This window comes from Lynx canadensis, chromosome B2 (genome assembly GCF_007474595.2).
Source record: "Lynx canadensis isolate LIC74 chromosome B2, mLynCan4.pri.v2, whole genome shotgun sequence".
In the NCBI taxonomy this organism is placed as follows: domain Eukaryota; kingdom Metazoa; phylum Chordata; class Mammalia; order Carnivora; family Felidae; genus Lynx; species Lynx canadensis.
In genome coordinates this window covers 15,592,008-15,611,585 of record NC_044307.1, presented here as the reverse complement: position 1 = coordinate 15,611,585, position 19,578 = coordinate 15,592,008, and the positions used below count along the sequence as shown (strand labels likewise).

Genomic DNA, 19,578 nt, shown 5'->3' with positions numbered 1-19,578 from the left:
AATGAGAAGAACTTTCAGCAGTATAGGCAATGGAACTGACATTCCATTGGCCTGGCCTGGATAGACACCATTGACGCTGAAGGCTGGAGTTGCAATGCACAATTCAGGGACAAGAAATGTGGCCTTGGCCCTGCTTAAGGGAAGGTTCCTCAAGGGTCTTCCACACTTAAACCTGGAAATACAATAGTAAAAACAAAAGTATCTTTTTTGCCTCTAAGGACAGGGAAGTAGTGAGAAGTCCTAAGCTCTGGGGATCTGGGTAGAGGCAGGAATGCCCTTGGGATAAATCAAAACTGCAAGCCTATCCCACTCTTTCTGTGGGATTTGAATGTATGCTACTGATAAGATTTGGGAATCCCAGTGCTAAAAGTGAACATAATTTTTTTTTCCCCCTGGGCCATTGGAATCCCTGGGATACTGACAGACACAAATGAAAAATCACTCTACAGGGAATGAAAAACCATCCTGCTGAGCATAATTTTGCATGAAAAACTCGAGGTCTCATGAAGAAATAGATCACAATAAGGAGAGTCAGCAGATGCCATAAAGGAAGAATTACAAATAGGAGAAAAATCTAAAGATTATAACATACAGATGCTTACAATAAGAAAATTAAAGAACAGAAACCATCATGAAAGAATAGGTAGCTATGAAAAACAAATAAAAGACCAACTAGAGAAGGAGATACAACATCTAGAAATGAAAAACTATAGTTTTTGAAACTAAACTCTTACGTGGTTGGATTAAAAAGCAGAGTGGACACAGCTGAAGAGAGAATCAACCTAAGGAAGTTACTCACAATGAAGCCTAGGGAAATAATAAGAAGAAAAATCAGCTGTATTGAGAGATACATAAAATAATGACACAGCTGAAGAGAGAATCAACCTAAGGAAGTAAGGAGTAAGGAAGTTACTCACAATGAAGCCTAGGGAAATAATAAGAAGAAAAATCAGCTGTATTGAGAGATACATAAAATAATGACAATTAGGATACCTAGGACTTGTAAGTAGGAAAGGACTCAACAGAGCTAACCCATGGAAAAAGAAATCTAGGAAGGGAAATCTAGAAATAAGAGAACTGAATGGGAAGGAAAGCCAAGATACCATCAAAGGCTCAAAAGCAAACAAACAAAGCAAAAGTTAGTGTTTTGAGAATAGTAATAAAATAGTCAAATTTCTGGCAAGATTCATTGAGAACAAAACGAAAGGCAGAACATACAAAGAATATTAGGGGAACACAGTTAACAGATAACTGTCAAACATCTTAAGGGAATACTATGATCAAGTTGATGCAAGTAAATTTGAAAACCTGGACAAGATGGTGAATTTTTCTATATAAACTATGAGTTACCAATACTGACCAATAGAAAAGTGAAATCTCTACAATTTCTAAAGAAATTGAATCCACATTAAAAAAAATCTGCTAACCAGAAATAATTAGTAGTAGAAGGTTTGCTGGTGAGTTTTGATGAACATTCAAGAGGGCTTATCTTAAGTTATATAAGCTCTTCTAGAGAATAAAGATGTAACCTCCATCTTATACAAACTATTCAAGGAAATAGAAAAAGAAGGAATACAACCCTGGACAAGGACCATATAAGAAAGAAGTTTTATTGGGGTGCCTGGGTGGCTCAGTGGGTTAAGCATTGGACTTTGGCTCTGGTCCTGATCTCACAGTGAGTTCCTGGAGCCTGCTTCAGATTCTGTGTCTCCCTCTCACTGTGCCCCTCTCCTGTTCATGCTCTCTTTCCCTCTTTAAAAAGTAAACAAACAAAAATCTTAGAAAAGAAATTCTATTAACCAATGTAATGTATGAATATATATGCAAAAATACTAAATATTTGAAAACAAAGCCAGCAAGCGATTTAGAAGCAAGATACCAAGGCCAATTAGAATCATTCCAAGAATGTAAGGTTGGTTTAATCTAGGAATTCTATTTAGGATTTCACCGCATAATACATCAAAGAAAAAGAAAACAATGATTATCTCAATAGATACATAAAAACCATTCAGTGGGGTACCTGGGTGGCTCAGTTGGTTAAGCAGCCGACTTCAGTTCAGGCCATGATCTCCCCCATCTGTGGGTTCGAGCCCTGTGTCGGGCTCTGTGCTGGCAGCTCGGAGCCTGGAGCCTGCTTTGGATTCTGGGTCTCCCTCTTTCTCTGTCCCTCCCCTGCTTGCTTTTTGTCTCTCTCTCAAAAATAATAAACATAAAAAAAAAGAACATTCAATATAACTCAATACACTAGAACATGACAAAATAGCTTTATAATCGAGGAAAGAAGGTGCTGTGAAATAAACAGTACTCAGGAAGAAAATGTCTCTATAGTGAAAAAAAATAAAGTGGGATTTCTAGCTCACATCATGTATAAAGACAAATTCCAGATGCATTAATGACCTAAATACGTAAAGCAAAGCTTTAAACCTATTGAAAGAGAGCATAAGGGACATTTGTATGACTTCATCGTAGGAAAGAATTTCTTTAAAAGTCCAAAAGCAGAGCACAACATAAACGGCTGCTAAAAATGGACAAAAATATGAGCAAGCAGTTTGCAGAGGAAATCCAAAAGCTAACAGGTAATCAGGATATAGCCAGGCAATCACACCCAGCATACTGAAAAGCACAATGTTGGTAATACCACCAAGGGGTGGTGAGGTGGAAAAGGAAACTTTCATACACGGTTGATGGAATGATAATTGTTACAATCACTCTGAAAGCTATCAATGTCAAGTGTAGCTAAAGATGTGCGTGTACTATGACACAGGGCTATTGGAGGTTTGTATTCCTTTGAGAAACTATTGTACAGCAGTACAAAAGACAGCTTTATCTATCAGCATACTCACTGAAGAATTGTTTGTAATTATCTGGAACTTAGATACCAACTAACTAGTCCCCCATGAGGGAATTCATAAATGAATTGTAACATAGTCCTATATCGGAATACTGATACAGCAGGAAATATGAATGGACTCGATGTATATGAAATCAACATGCAATAATCTTAAAACATAATATTGACTTACATGTAGACTGTTCAAAAATGATTTGTAAAATGTGATACCACTGTGTCCATTTGAAACCCACAAAGCTTGCCAACACGTACACATATGGTAAAAATATAAAAATATAGATGGGATGTACATACATCAACTTCAGGAGAACAGTTGCCTCTGCAGAAGGGGGAAGGATTGGTTGGTCTTTCGCCTTCGTATCCTTTTCAAAGCAAGAAAACAACTAGAACCCATGTTAACATTTTTCAACCGGATTAACACACACATGAATAGTATTCCCTGTCTTTTTCTCTATCACTGCAATGTAAATAAAAATATGTTCAGGATGTTAACAACAAATGTCCAGTTAGCAGTAGGCTCCAGGATGGCTCTGAGAACGGACAGCAGGTAGCTGTGTCTGCCCAAGTGTGCTAAGGGATCCTTCCCAAATGGCCCTCTTCAGGCTGTGATATGAACGAGAAAGAGACTCCTGGGAGAGGGAAGGGAAGTGGGCGTCACGTGGAGTAACCAGGAAGTGGCAGGAGATCTGCAAGGTAGTGGGAGTTGTGGCTGCAGAGGACGATTTGGCCTATCTTTGCTGTAGGTCAAGATTTGCTGTCTTAGCAAAGTTCAGCTCTCCCCCGAAAGCTCTTACTTCTGTTTAGACCGTCCTTTCCCTCTTCCAACACATTTCCCTCTTCTTTTTATGTTTCTTTTCTCCTGAGCCTTCTTCCAGCGGTAGAAATGTAACAACTGTTAAGTCAAGGATTGCATTGTTGAAAGACCTTAGCAATCATCTACTAGCCCGACCCCCTCATTTCATCCACCAAAGAATGTATGGCTCACTTTGAGGGCAAACCATCCTGAAAGTTTTTACCTTTGCAACTCAAGTCAACTCAGTTGGCTTTCTGGGGGGATTGATTCCTAGAAAAGATTTATGAAGGAATCAGGGGAAAGTCTGTGTCCAGAGACAGTTCATTGTTCACTGGTAGAAAATTTCATGAAAGTAACACGGTGATATATACCTATGGGTGCTTAGTATATTATACATTACTTTGATGGGTTCTTTTTTTATTAATTTTTTTGAATGTTTATTTTTGACAGGGAAGAGTCAGAGTGTGAGCGGTGGAGGGGCAGAGAGAGAGAGAGAGGGAGACACAGAATCTGAAGCAGGCTCCAGGCTCTGAGCTGTCAGCACAGAGCCCGACGCGAGATCATGACCTGAGCCGAAGTCAGACGCTCAACTGGCTGAGCCACCCAGGTGCCCTGATGGGTTCTTAATTATAAAAATTACTAGGGGCACCTGGGTGGTTCAGTTGGTTAAATGGTCGACTCTTGATTTTAGCTCAGGTCATGATTTCACAGTTTGTGAGTTCAACCCCCCACCCCCCCCCCCATCCAGCTCCACGCTGACAGTGTGGAGCCTGTTTGGGATTCTACCTCTCTCTCTCCCCACACCCGGTTTGCTCATGCTCTCTCCGTCTCTCTCAAAAATAAAGGCACTTAACAAAAAAGAAGTTGTCTCTTGAATTCAAGTTTTGAAGAGCGAGATGGGGCATCATCTCATCCCACCCCACCCCCCCAGATCTGGGGATTTTTCTCACAAATGAGCAAAGAATTAAGGTGAAGCCCGCATAAGGCTTGGCCACTGTGTACAGAAGACAGAGCGACATTGATGAGGCAGGAGGATTCAGGTGCAAGTGACAGGGGAGAAACGAGAGACCTGGGAAGGAACAGCAGTCTGCACCAGGAGACGATCAGAAAAGTTCGGGGCCAGACTGTTGAATCTCAGAATATGACTACACATTCCGGGTCAATTTGAGTCCTTCCCCTCCCCCAGCACCACTTGCAACAGCTCAGGCAAACACAATGACGCCTTTCTCCAGGGTTCTCCGTAATGTTCCGAAATACAGTTTCTTGATTCAACTCTACCTCTTAAGAGAAACGCAGCAGGCTGAAACACAGGGTGCCCTCACTTTGGGGAGGGGGTCTCTTGTTTCCGGACTTCTCTTTAACTTCTCACGTTGGTTTGAAACCTCTGTGTTTCCTGAGCCTCCAAGCCATGCTTCAGCCATAGGTAAATCAAAATGTCCAGGAGGAATTCCCCTGGTTTATAAGACTGCTCTCACTGGAGTACTGGTCCAGCTGACCCTGGCAGGGGGTCAGCGCGGAGAGCATCAGTCTGGATTTGCTGGCCCAGATTCTGTTGACTCCTTCATTCCTGCCTCCAACAATTAGTGATGTAAAGATTTCTGGGCAGCCTCCTCATGTTTTCAAACGTATCCTTATATTTATAACGAACGCCCCCCCCCCAAACGATTTATTTGCATGGAATGGACCCTTTCCTTCTTGGGTTACCGATCTTTTCCCTCTGTTCTACAGTTTTGAGCCAAGGTGGTGTTGGAGAACACAGAAGCACATGGCTCGTCTCTTTCAGCAAACACGGTATCTCAGGTGAAGGCTCCCACCAGTTTCTTCCTTGACCTGGCAGAACGCCAGCATGCGCTACCAAGCATTTTATACGTTTCTGTGCACTCTCATCCTTGGTTGCCAGTATTTATTGGTGGCAAAGCAGCTCGGTTCTCTTTTTCGTTCCAACATTACACATGGACCTATCTGTGTCCCTCGTTATTTGCATGTTAACAAAACCCGAGGAAAATTCTAAGCAGAGAGCATTTCCTGTGATTTATTGTGTCTCCTGCATTACGCGCATACCTACAAAAGCCGGTAACAGAAACAGAGCCTGTCTCTGTTTAAAAGTATAGCTAAGCTGGAAGCAGTGTCAGCTGTCGGTTCATCATGTGCGGTTGTCAAACACTGAGCTTCGTTTGGCCAATGCCTGCTTTGGGGGTTCACCCTCCGTGAACATAACGGCGGGTAACCGTTCCCAAACTGTGTATTGAGTGTTCTGAACAACTCACGGCTGACTTGATATGCACCATTTAAGAAAAGTGGGGCAGATCCTCGTATAAAACATGCCCTGTGTGGGCTCATGAACATATTAGCAGGGAAGCTTTATGATTAATGCTTGTAATTCACATGCACGAATGCCGTCGGAACCCTTTTAACTTTGGCTCGTCTGGTTCGGGCTGTGCAACAATGTCTGTGCCTTTCTCTTGCATGCAAAACAGGGGTGTTTCGCTTTTAAGGTAAAGTTGAGATTAGGACTTAGAAGCATGAAGGGCTTCTTCGCCTTAAGGGGACTGACAGGTCTCCGGGAAGCTAGCCTGGGAAGGCATGGCTATTGTCTTGAAATCAAGGGATCTTAACCTGGGCTCCAGGTCTGCCCTGACATGTCACCAATTTGGGAAAAGAAAGAGAGTCTGGAAAAGGACTTCACATAGTTAAAATTTGGGGCCAGATTTGCTTTAAATAATTTCTGTTCATCATGTTTGGTGGTAGAGAAAAACACGTCGATTTGATGTGTATGGACTCTGAACGTTTCCTTCATTTTTTATCGTAACTCCCAGGTTTTCTAAGAGTTGCTCACTTTTGTCAAGGGTTCAGTAAGTCTGTTGTTTTTTTTGTTTTTGTTTATTTTTTACTTGCTGAGTTTCAAGGAAAAAAGGGCATGTCTTACAATGTGTTACAAATTACAAGATTGGGGAATGAGAGAATGTTCATTTTGGTACTTTTTTTTTTTTTTTTTTAATCCATGTAATGGGAAAGTAGATTTCCTTCCAGTGTAAATGGCAGATCCTGATGAAGATAATAGGCTTGCCCTTCATCTTTAAGAAGCCCTCCAGGAATTTCTTCCTTCCTGGGTTGGCGTAGAAAGATATTTTTACCTTCACTATAGCTTCTTTCCTTTGGGCACGTTTCTGGACAGGAGCACAATACGGTGGAGAAGGGCTGTGTCTGGATGGTGTGTTACTGGCCGTCCTGTGCGTCTGGGCTCTGCCCCGTTCACATGATACAACTTTGTGCACCTTCTCTCATGTCCCTGGCTCCTTCCTTGTCAGATGGTGGTTGGGATACCTCAAATCTTGGAATTGCTGTGAGGATTACGTCAGTCTTTTTACTTAAAAATAGAAAACATATGGAAAATATATATTATATAACGTTTAATTTTATTTTTTTTTGCATGTTTATTTGCACTAGAGAGAGAAAGAGAGAGAGAGTGCATGAGTGGGGGAGAGAAAGAGAGAGAGAGACAGAGACAGAATCTGAAGCAGGCTCCAGGCTCTGAGCTGTCAGCACAGAGCCCGATGCGGGGCTCGAACTCACAAACTGCGAGATCGTGACCTGAGCCGAAGTCGGATGCTTAACCAGCTGAGCCACCAGGGGCCCCAACATTTAATTTTAATATATGATATCTAATATATTTGTTATTGCATCAATATATTTTATAAATAAGTGTATAAATAAAAATATCTAGTATATTTATTAGTAAAGAGCCCAGCAGTTTCACAAACACCCTGGAAACTCACAGTGATGTGTCCCTCCCTGCCTCTCCCCTGCAATGGACTCTTTCTGTGCAGACTCATCATTGTGGCCCTGATTGGGTTTTTAGAGCCCATCCTTACCTAGATACACATGTATATCTACTCATCTACTCTTAAATTCCAACAACACATTCTGTGTGACCTCCCTTTAGACTCTTTGTAACTTTTTTTTAAAAGTTTATTTATTTATTTTGAGAAAGAGAAAAAGACAGGGGGAGGAGTAGAGAGAGAGGGAGAGAGAGAGAAAATCCCAAGCAGGCTATCTACTCTCAGCGCAGAGCCCAACGTGGGGCTCTGTCTCATGAACCATGAGATCAGGACCTGAGCTGAAATCAAGAGGCAGAAGCTTAACCAATTGAGCCACCCAGGTGCCCCCCTTCTTAGCTTTTTACCGTATCCTTCCAGCACTGTAAATAACATTCCTTTTTCATGTAACACGGCTACAAACTGTTGTTATAATAATTTGTGCAGAAATAATATGTATCACAGAGGAAAGCTCTATTGACCTGTAAGGTATAAAACTAAATACAGTTCCTCTTCAGCGTGGCTTCTCTACTGTAAGAGAAAGAAAGAAAGAAAGAAAGAAAGAAAGAAAGAAAGAAAGAAAGAAAGAAAGAAAGAAAGAAAGAAAGAAAGAAAGAAAGAAAGAAAGAAAGAAAGAAAGAAAGAAAGAAAGAAAGAAAGAAAGAAAGAAAGAAAGAAAGAAAGAAAGAAAGAAAGAAAGAAAAGAAAGAAAAGAAAAAGAAAAGAAAAGAAAAGAAAAGAAAAGAAAAGAAAAGAAAAGGAAAGGAAACAAAAGGAAAACGATTTTGGAAGCTCACAAGATCACAGGACCCTGGCATGCTGGGAAGAGAGGAACAACTTGGCTTGTTAGAAGCAGAAATATTCCTTTGATCGTTCACTTCACAAGTCTTAGAGCACATCGTAATGTTTTCCTCAGTGAATTAGACCATCTTACTTTCCGTGGAAGAAATGATTTGCCTATCGCACATTTAGACACCTGCAGTACCCATTTAAGATCTCCCCATTGGTGGCTACTCACAGCTACTCACACCGCGGTTATATTTCACGCACAACTAAAGTTCTCACACTGGAGGGGAAAAAGGGGCCAATCTGCATTTCTTGCCAATGTCACGTTATCCGATTACCTTGTTCCTGCACCTGCTCTGTACAAACGCAATTGTGGTTCGGTCCTAACGGCCAATTACCATTAGCTTGATCCTGAGTTTTTGTCACACAGCCCCGAGGGGCTCACCACGCTGTAGATGCAATCTCGGTCCTAAAACAGTAACATCAGTGAGTATCAACCACAGTCTGTTTCAAGACTGAAAAGGCAGGAATCTGCCAATATAGATGATAGATAAGATCTGTGCGTCCTATTTTTACCCCTGTTCTCCTTCCCCCCAGCAGCTCTGCTCTGCATGACAGGCAAGGTTTCTATGTCCCGTGCCTGTATCCTGATAACCTTTGTTGGTTGTGTTTCATGATGGCATATGTTTCTGTCCCTGCACAGTGCTGAGGGTCCTCTGAAGGAAAACCACCTTCCCTCTGTGTGTCAGTGGGATGGCTGGGGAAGGAAAAGGATGCTTTGCAGGTTAACACGTTTTGGCTCAGGCTTCTAACTGGCAAACTGCTAATTGGGTAACCTGGGAAATTTGTTTAAGCTTCTCGCGCTTCGGTTTCCTGAAGCGTAAAATGGAAATAATAGTTCCATTTTATGGTGTTGGTGTGATAACTAAATAAAGTAATAGATAATATACAAATGCACACACAGATACATATCCCTCACACCCACGTGTCGCTGTTGGAGTAATCTCGATAGGCTAGATTAATCTGCAGTTAAATCGACACCGGGACTTCAGCGGCTTGGAACAGCGCAAGTTCACGTCTCGGAGCGCATGGCCTTTGCGGGTGGGCAGGTAGGTTCGGCTCAGTTCATAACACAAAGCAGCAGCTACAGTTCCTCACTGCAGGTTACACTTGGCCACCCGGCTCCAGCCGTTACCCTCGAGGGGATTTAGACGTTTTTGCAATCCCGCCACGTATATGAAGATCGTGAATCAGAAATATTTGGAGACTAATACCCATGCCCACTGTATGTGTCTCACAAAACCGAGTCAGGCCTCTGTATGTTAATTTTCTCATTGACAATACGTTGTGGGGATGCTTCCGAGCCAACTTGTAAAGACATCACTCTATTTTTAGCGGCATCATGCTTTAAATATACCATAATTTATGCAGCCATCTCCTTATTGGCGGGCTTTTTTATTGTATTGCGATCTAAGTACACTTAAGGGCATCTCTGTGGTCAGGTGCTTTTATTCTGTAAGATCACTATCCAGAAGTATCTAAATCGCCAAAATCAACCTGCTTCTAGAAAGAAACATAAGGCTGTGTTCATACGGCTACACATCTCATTTAAAATGGGATTTATGAGGGGCGCCTGGGTGGCTCAGTCGGTTAAGTGTCCGACTTCAGCTCAGGTCATGATCTCACCGTCCGTGAGTTCGAGCCCCGCGTCGGGCTCTGTACTGACAGCCCGGAGCCTGGATCCTGCTTCGTTCCGATTCTGTGTCTCCCTCTCTCTCTGCCCCTTCTCTGTTCACTGTGTCTCTCTTTCTCTCCTTCCAAACTAAATAAAACATCAAAAAAATTTTTTGAAATAAGATGGGATTTATGACTTGGAGTAAAATGTAAAGAAACAGACTACTTTGGAACAGCAGGCTTCTCGCTAATCTTAACCAATTCTCAACCTCTACCTATTCTCCTCTGTTTTCCCCTGGACGTGAGCAGAAATACTTGATCTCAAATTAAAAAAAAAAATTTTTTTTTTACATTTATTTATTTTTGAGAGACAGAGTAAGACAGAGTGTGAATGGGGGAGGAGCAGAGAGAGAAGGAGACATAGAATCTGAAACAGGCTCCAGGCTCTGAGCTGTCAGCACAGAGCCCGACACGGGGCTCGAACTCACAGACCATGAGATCATGACCTGAGCTGAAGTCGGACGCTTCACCGACTGAGCCACCCAGGCGCCCCCCCCCATCCCAAATTTTAAAGTGTAGACTGAGCGCCTCCATTGGGTATCAGCAACACAGGTTGTAAAGATGCTTGACAAAGAAAATCTTGCAGAAAATATCCTACCAGACTGATGTTCGCATCCCACCCACAGAGATGAGATTCACTCTGACCGCATGGCGGAGTTCTTTGTACCTGAGAACTAGATGACTCGGGTCCTCTTCCCATCCGCGGAAATGCAGAAAGAGAAAGAAACATCCCCAGATAACACTGCAATTGAGCTATAGGTGTGTGCTCCTGATAGTTGTCCTTCAAATCACCTCTTTTGTCACCTGTTTTGTCTAAATCCTTTCCCTCTTCCCTTCCCATTGGGGTGCTATCTGCTCAGTGTTTGTAGAACAGTTTGCACAGAACAACCCCTTAGTAAGCATAATTATCCAAGCCTACAAGGAAAATTGCTTTCTGTTCAGTTTTAGGGGTGAAAGAAAGCAAACCCTTAGCTAAAACAAAACAAAACAAAAATCCCATAAACGCGTGTGTGTGCACACACACACACAGAAACTGCTCACCCCATTTAGATGTCTCAACCATATTTTTAAGAACTCAAGTTCTAGGGGCGCCTGGGTGGCCCCGTCGGTTGGGCGTCTGACTTCGGCTCAGGTGGCGATCTCATGGTTTGTGGGTTCGAGCCCCGTGTCAGGCTCCGTGCTGACAGCTGGGAGCCTGGAGTCTGCTTCGGATTCTGTGTCTCCCTCTCTCTTCTCTGCTTCTCCCCCACTCGTGCTGCCTCTCTCCGTCTCTCAAAAATAAAATAAAACATAAACCATTTTTTTTAAACGACAAGAACTCAAGTTCTAAAACCGGGCACATGAGATTGTTTCTTCAAAGCAGCTGGCCCCTGACTGCTCTGTGGTTCTTCCACCAACAACCTGCCAGGTTGGAGTAAGAAACAATAAGGGAAAAGCTAAGGCCAGAAGAACTTTTACTATCGGCTCCAAAACCCATTTTTTGGAAGAACACTGTGGGAGAGACCCTTCTTTCAGGAGAATTAAAGTCTGCCATGGCGCGGCTGCTTTCTAACGTTTATCTACAGGAGTGGCATTCAAAGTATCGAATAACTACACCTTCCAGGAGTCAGAACGGACGCTCAACCTGTTAGAACAGATGCCAGCCACAGACAATGCCCTACAGCTGTGCCAGCGCACGGAGCTGAGTATGAGCTGTCCTTATACATCACTGAGTCGCCTGAAGAATTTTCACTGGCCTCCACTCTGCCTGTGTCTCCTTGCTCAGCATACAAATGCATTATGATGAATATAAAAAAGTCTGGAAACTGCATCCCCTTCTTAATGAAAGTCTACTCCAATTCCATTCCATACTTCCCTTCCAGCGTCTGTAAAAAAGAACAAAAACCACACACACACACACACACACACACACACGGGAACAGCAGTAGTGTGGAACGATTCTGTGTCGGAGACCATGTGGAAGTCATTTTTAACCCTGTTCTTAAATACGTATTTGGTAGATTAGTTTACAGTTCTGGTTTTGTCATCATACACATTTAGATCAAACTAAGAAAAAAAAATAGATGTTTTTCTTAAATTAGAAATGTAACAGGGGCACCTGGGTGGCTCCGTTGGTTGAGCGTCTGACTTCGACTCATGTCATGATCTCACTTCGGCTTGTGAGTTCGAGCCCCGTGTCGGGCTCTGTGCTGACAGCTCAGAGCCTGGATCCTGCTTTGGACTCCCTCTCTCTCTCTCTCTCTCTCTCTCTCTCTCTCTGTCTCTCTCACTTGCTCTCGCTCGCTCTGCCCCTCCCTTACTCATGCTCTGTGTGTGTGTGTCTCTCTCTCTCAAGAGTAAGTAAAACATTAAAAAAATCGTGTTAAGAAATATATTGTTAATATTTAGGGAGCGGATGAATTTTCGAGGGCCTGTGTCACAAATTACCACAAAGTTGGTGGCTTAAAACAACAGATACTTATCTTCTTGCAGTCCTGGAGGCCATAAATACAAATTTAAGGTGTGGGCTGGGCCATCTCCCCCCTCCCGCCCCAGAAGCTCTCTGGAAGATTCCATTTCTCACCTTCTGCCAGCTCCTGGTGACTGTGTCATTTCTTGTGATGACGCCACACCAGGCTCTGGTTCTGGTTTCACATCCCCGTCTCGTCTCTTGCCTGTGTCTTCCTCACTGTCTGTGTGTCTTTCAGGAGGGCACTTATCATCTAATTCATGATGACCCAAGTCATCCAAGATGATCTCCTCACTACAAGAGCCTTCACTTAGTTGTCTGCAAAGAACCTTTTCCCAAATGTCCAGGGATTTGATGTGGATGTATCTTTTGGAAGGCCAGCATTCAACCCACTACAGGGAAGATAGGAACAAGAAAGGAGACAGACAGGGGCGCCTGGCTGGCTCAGTTGGTAGAGCATGTGACTCTTGATCTCGGAGTTGTAAGTGGGAGCCCCATGTTGGGTATAGAGATTACTTGAAAATAAAATCTTAAAAAAAAAAAAAAGAGATAGAGTCAGGAAAAAAACAAAACAAAACAAAACAACTAATGGAGAGCCTGAGTGTAAATTGTAGAAAAAAATGGTGAGGAAGGGAAAAAAAAAAACAAACCTGTTAAGTCTTTTTATAGATTAAATCTGTGTAGTAATATTTACCTAAGCATAGCTGTCTTGAATGGTTCCACTGCTTTGCCTTGTGTTGACATTAATATTTGGTATTTCTGCTCTATCTTTCTCATAAGAGCTTAAGCACGCCATGAGCATTTCCAAATATCTACCCTTTGATTTTTTTAAGTTTATTTATTTATTTTGAGAGAGCGTACGAGTGCACGCTCACGAAAGCAGGGAAGGGGCAGAGAGAAAGGGAGAGAGAGAATCCCAAGCGGGCTCCGCACGGTCAGCACAGAGCCCAGTGAGGGGCTCAAACTCACGAATTGTGAGCTCATGACTTGAGCCCAAATCAAGGGTCCAACGCTTAACCGACTGAGCCACCCAGGCATCCCTATGCCCTTGGATTTTGTCTTCTTTTAAGCCTAATAACTGTTGAGCATTAAAAGTCGGATGGGCAGGGACAGGCGGAAAGCGGAACACAAGCTGAGTTCCGCCGAGTTGATCACAAACCGTTTCTCACATGTGGCCGTGGGGAATTTTACGGTTTCCGGTTGCCTTCGCATCATCACGACGGTGGTGTCCTCTGGAAAGCCCGATTTTCACACGCTGCCTTGCGGGGTGTAACGCTCCCGCCAGGCTAAAGATCATCCTGGACCCCCACCCCATCACCATGAACCCCTTCTAGCCTGTGACCTTGCACACTCTCCATGTGGCCACCACGTCTGTCACCACCCTTCTGCCCTCAACTCCTTCAGACCGACGTGCTTCACCACTTCCGTCGATTCCACATTAATCCCTGCAGAATTCCCTTTACACACGGCTCCCACTCCGAGTATTAAACACATATTTCTCCCTGGCTGCTTCTAGTTCTAAATTTGCGTGTTTCAGCTGGGTGGGTTCTGTAAGTCTCGTATGTCCTTTCGTTGGCTGCCTCCTCTCTCCTATTAATTTGTTATTAAAATTTTTTTAATGTTTATTTATTTTTGAGAGAGAGAGGGAGGGAGGGAGGGAGACACAGAATCCGAAGCAGGCTCCAGGCTCTGAGCTGTCTGCACAGAGCCCGACGCGGGGCTCGAACCCACAAAATGTGGTCACGTGGTCATGACCCGAGCCGAAGTCGGACGCTCGGCCGACTGAGCCACCCAGGTGCCGCTTTCCTATTAAATTTTAAGCTCTGGAAGATCAGGGGTCTTATCTGCTATTTACTTTGAAAATAGTATGTGTATTCAACTGGTAGGCAATTAATGCTGTTACCGGGCTGAAGCCTAGGGGATGGTTCTCAAACCCTGATGAACTACTGAGTCACGTGGAAGTCTTGCTAACATGCAGGTTCTGGAGCAGACCTTGAGACGCTGCATTTCTCCCAAGCTCTCAGGTGACCAGGATCTGCCCGTCTAGGGAACTGCACTTTGAGTAGTGAGTCTTAGGGCCCCAAACAAGTTTCAAGGAGGGGATTTACACGTTAAGTGTATCCTGAAGAAGGGATGGGAGCAAGACTGCCATGGGGCTAAGTGACACTGAGAGTGACCGCAGGGAAGCCTTCCTCACTTGGATCCTCTGGGTAAAAATCCCACACAGGCTGCATTGAGAATTCCCGTTACAGGTGACATGATGTTCTGCACTGTTCCTTTTTAGTGCTTCCCTCCTTCCTTTTCAAATTAAAATCCCACAGCTCCTGGGTGGCTCAGGCAGTCGAGTGCCCAACTCTTGATTTTGGCTCAGGTCATGATCCCAAGGTCATGGGGTTGAGCCCTGCGTTGGGCAGCAGGAGTGTGGAACCTGCTTGAGACTCTCTCTCTCTCTCTCTCTCTCTCTCTCTGTCTCTGCCACCCCTCCCTCACTCACACACTCTCCTTCTTTCTAAAAAAAAAAAAAAAAAAAAAAAAAAAACTCACAAAAAACCCTCTTTTCAAGAATGCTGTCGGATGACCGTTTTCTTTCATTATCCATACAGGAAGATGATTTTCAATAGCAACAGAGCCGAGCCATGATTGCAAGGATCATAATTCACAGGTTTGTCTTCTGTGGTGACACAAACCCAGACTCTGTATGCACACCTCTCGGCATCAGGAGCCATAGGAACGTTATAGTAATGGATCAGAGGAAGGCTTCACTGAGGTGGCATTCAGGGTAGAGAGGAGGGTCAAGAAAAGATAACCGGATGTGTGTGTATCTGTCCCGCTGCCTGCTGAGGGTCACAGGAAGGACAGTGCCGGGAGCCACTGGGCACAGCCATCTTCTTCCAAACTCCCGCCAGCATTAAGGTTTCTTTCATCCTGGTCCTTTCTCCAGCCACCTTCTATTGTGACAATAGGAGACAGTGCCTTCTCGGCCTCCCGGTTGGGCCCGAGACACTACAAGTCCCACATCTTCTAAGACCAGCGTGGTCGCCTAGAACTTGCAGCATTGATGGAAATGTTTTACCCTCTGCCCGGACTGGTTCAGTAGCTACTAGGTACATGGGACTACCGGGCACGTGAACTGCGGCTGGGGCAACCGAAGGACTGAATTTTAGTTTTGTTTAATTTTAATCAACTTAAGTATAAATAGCCACCGGTGGCCAGTTAGAAGCTGCAAATTCAAGAAAGGGAGTTGAAGGAGATGAATCCCCAGCCAAGGATATGGCACTCAGAGGTATAACTTTGTCTTTTTGAGTTGAATAAAGAGCCCCCATAACGGTGGGGCATCGTTTTTAATATTTGAGCCCAAGCTGGCAGTCGCGGCCGTGTTCTCTGTGCTCTACCACTTGGCCAATTAAAAGAGAGACCCCCGGAGCCTGTAGGTCTGGTTTAGTGTTCCGTGAGTGCATAAAGGATTGCAGCGGGCTTAGCTGTTTTAGTAGGACCATATGGGGTTAACGCAGGTCTCTTGGTCCGTGAGGCATTGAGTAAGGTGGGAAAAACATGCAATTTTAAAAAGCCGTTGAAGAAGAGACGCGTCCTTTTTTTCCCAGAAGGTAGTTAAGAGGTGATACAGTTTAGGGGAGGGATCTGAGGGTTTGGAAAAGAGAATAACAAAGGTTTGCCCGTAACACAACGCAATGCATTCTGTCGTATACCCCCACTGATATAACAGAGGGGTCTTTTGCTATGTCTAGAGTAAGAATTATAATGAGCCAGGGACTGAGTGGTAGGAATCGGACACTGAGCGGATACAGTGAGATTTACCCGTGGCTGGTTCTCGGCTGGTAATCTAGGTGAGAAGAGAAGGGTCCCTGAAGGCCCCAGGGGACCCCAGGAGAGACTAGCTGTCTACTTCAAGAGCCTGCAACTCCAACACGTGAATTCCACGTGAGTCTCTGGCACCTACTTCTCCAGAAGGCTGTGGCACCGCTTGACGTCCCAAACTACGTCATGAAGAAGAAACTGCTGATTTGGGCGGAACATTTTGCAGATGAGCAGCAATATCAATGAGGGAGTGGTGGCATTGCAATGATCAGACGCTTATTAGAACGCGGGAATTTGATATCCCCAGTGGACTGTTGGCATTTTTATGTGGGAGGGGTACCATCACGTGTGGAACTGGCCCAGTTGGAGGAGAGGCTAGCAGTGACTCGCCTTTGGGGGGGTGTCAGTCACAGGCTCTTATGAAATTAACTTTGGGGAAAGTACCTAGAAACCACTAATACCTCCTTTGATAGTATTTCAGTGGCCTGGGGGAAAAAAGGGGTTAAGGTCGTGGTTCACAAGGAAGGAGGTTTAATAGGAAGCCGGAGCCCCCAGCCTGGGAGCTAGACCCCCTGGCTCTAAGCACCTGTTTTACCATTCATGCTTTGCATCAAGGTCACAGAGGGGAGCTTGTTAAAGCTACAGATTCCTGGCCCTCCACTGACCTCCTAAACCAGAATCCCAGTGCTCAGGGTCCCCGAAGCTCTACTTTTTTAAATGTTCATTTAGTTTTTGAGACACACACATACAGACACACAGAGCACAAGCAGGGGAGGGACAGAGACAGAGGGAGACGCAGAATCCAAAGCAGGCTCCAGGCTCTGAGCTGTCAGCACAGAGCCCGACACGGGGCTCGAACTCACGAACTGCGAGATCATGCCCTGAGCCGAAGTCAGAAAGCTTAACCGACTGAGCCACCCAGGTGCCCCAAATCTCTATTTTTTAAATAAGTACCCAAGGTGGTTGTGATTTGCGGCTTCTCCAAGCCTTAGTTCTCTGAAAGGTGATGCAGGATTTGGCAATATCCGAGTCAAGATTACCGTAATAGACATAGTATGATTTAGTTTTTGTAAAGCGCACGACAAACTGGATTAACTCGTATCGGTTACAACCCCACTGAGCCATGGGTTTGCCTTATTTAAGACACTTCTCTCTTTGGACATCTCGATAGATGTCACTCGCCTGGCTGAGCCTTCTTCACCGTGCTAAGACAGCTGGGGGAACCTTCGAGCCAAATGAGCTGGGTTCCCTGAGTTGCAAGTTGTTTCTGAGGATTGATAAAAGCAGCCTTTCCTGTTCCGTGTTATTCTAAGTTTGAAGGACGCCGGTGGAAGGCCCCCTTCAGGTTGGGGGGATTTTTACACGGGGTGAAAAGATCAGTTATGCCCTAACAGGTTGCCGGCTCCGGCGAAAAGTCAAGGGCGGTGGGCTGGACCCAGCAGAGAATGGTGATGTGTTCTGGCCCACGAGAGGGGCGCTCGCACCCCGAGGGCTCCGAGCGCAGCTGCCTCCGGTGTGGCCCATCTTGCTTGCATTTGGCGGCGCGAGGCTCCAAGACCAGGGGGAGGGGGAGGCTGGCGTCCTGCCCCCGAGCTGGAGAGGGAGCGAAGGTAGCTGCAAAGCCCAGCAGGCGCGAATCGCCGGGGCCCAGATTGACGGAGGGTGGGGCCGCGGGGAGGCAGTGCACGCGAGGCCGCGGGAGAGGTGGGCGCGCCGCGTCCCAGGTGCGACCGCGGAGCGCCTCCCGGAAGCCCTCCTCGCGCCGCGGGGTTCGGATTGGCTCGGGCGGCGAGGTCGGCGAGGTCGAGACCCTTTCGGCGCCTTCCCCACCCCACCCCCCTCGACCCGCCCCGCGGCGGTGGCGATGCCGTAGAGACGCGGGCGCGGGGCCGGGCGGGGGCATGCTGGCCGGGCGGCGGGGCGCGGGTGGCAGCGCGCGGGGGCCCGAGCGGCGCCCGGCCCGGGGCGCCCGGGGGCCGGATGGCGGAGCCCACGCGCGCCGCGGAGCCGGGGAGGTTTGCGCTCCGCTCGCCGCGCTGCAGGGAGGGCGCGGTGCCAGCAGCGAGCGCCCAGGGACCCAAAAAGAAAGCTTTTTATTTGCCGAAGATGAAGCCCCTGAAGGAGCCCGCCCCCAACAACAACAACGTGTCCTTTGTGATCCATTGTCAACTGGGCAAGGAGATCAAACACATTTGCAGCAACTGCAGTCGGGGGGAGGACGCCCGGGACGGTGAGTGCCGAGGCCCGTCGGGGCGGCGGCGAGCGCGGGAGGCGGGGAGGTGGCGCGGCCGGTCCCCCGTTTGGGGGCGCCGCCGGCGTGTCTCCCCGGAGAACTGCGGGGACATCCGCCCGCCCGGCACTTTGCGGAGTGCAGCCCGGAGCCACACCGGGACCGCATCCGAGCAGCAGCTGTATTTGCAGCCTCAAATGAGGGCTTTGAAACAGTTAAATGGGCAGCTCTGGGATTTCCTCTCGGGGAGGTGGGGTTTGGGGAGGGGGGTGGGGTGGAGATTTGTCAGCGGTAGCATTATTAGGTTTAAAAAGGTGATTACACCTGCTTTCCTAGCTTTCCGGGCTTCTTAGCCATTCGTTCTCCCTCCCATCTTTGCGCTCTGATGGGCTTTGCCCGGGGCGGCGTTACAGATGTGGGGTTCGGGTGGGTTCACTTTGGAGAGGCGGTTCGGCCTCGGCCACGGCGCCCTGGAGACTTGTGGAGTTGTTGAATGATTTCTGTTTGGAGTGAAACATGGCTGTGATTTTTGGAGCGCAGCTGCCGGGGGCCCTCTTGGAATGATGCCCCAGTGGCCAAAACGTGGGAGGTGGGGGAGGGGCCTGCAGCGGCTTCCTGCAGGTGAGCCCGTGCGGGTGCCAGCCCGAGAGCTCCCCCAGACCTGATCTGAAGTGGGGCGGGGAAAGGGTGCCGGGCCGCCAGCGACTCTGGGCTGCAGGAGCCCAGAACGAGGGACAGCTGGCGCGGACCAGGCAGCAGCCTCTGCAGATGTGGACGCGCCCGTGCATTTGGCCGGAGCCTCCGGGCGGTTCCGAAGCAGCTCACAGAGCCGACTCCGGAGGGCCCCTGAAGGTCGCGGAAAAGTTTTGGGCGGTAGGTTTTGCAGGGAGAGCATGAGCTCCTGGCCAGCCACAAGCTCATGGCCTCGCTGACACGCACACTTGCTTGGGCAGGCAGATTTTCCCATCCACCAGGAGGGTTTCCCTTCTTCCCTTTGGAAGAACAGAGAGTATCCCTCCTCCGGTCCTTGTGGGCCTCTTCAAGTGCAGAGTAATGAAGCGACTGTGGCTTGGCTAATGTCTTTTCAAAATTAGAGTCCTGCCC

General features: G+C 46.5%; 1 protein-coding gene across 7 annotated transcripts in view; it reads left to right on the top strand.

Moving 5' to 3' along the window:
- PHACTR1 (phosphatase and actin regulator 1) overlaps window positions 1-19,578 on the top strand; it is a 567,248-nt gene that overhangs the window by 287,041 nt on the left and 260,629 nt on the right. Inside the window, exon 1 of one of the 7 annotated variants that reach the window (XM_030314830.1) lies at window positions 18,225-18,474. The exons of the other annotated variants lie outside the window; for them this stretch is intronic. Coding sequence (XP_030170690.1) covers window positions 18,225-18,474 — 250 coding nt within the window. Of the gene's footprint in view, window positions 1-18,224; window positions 18,475-19,578 lie in introns of those variants that run through there. 7 annotated transcript variants of the gene reach the window in all.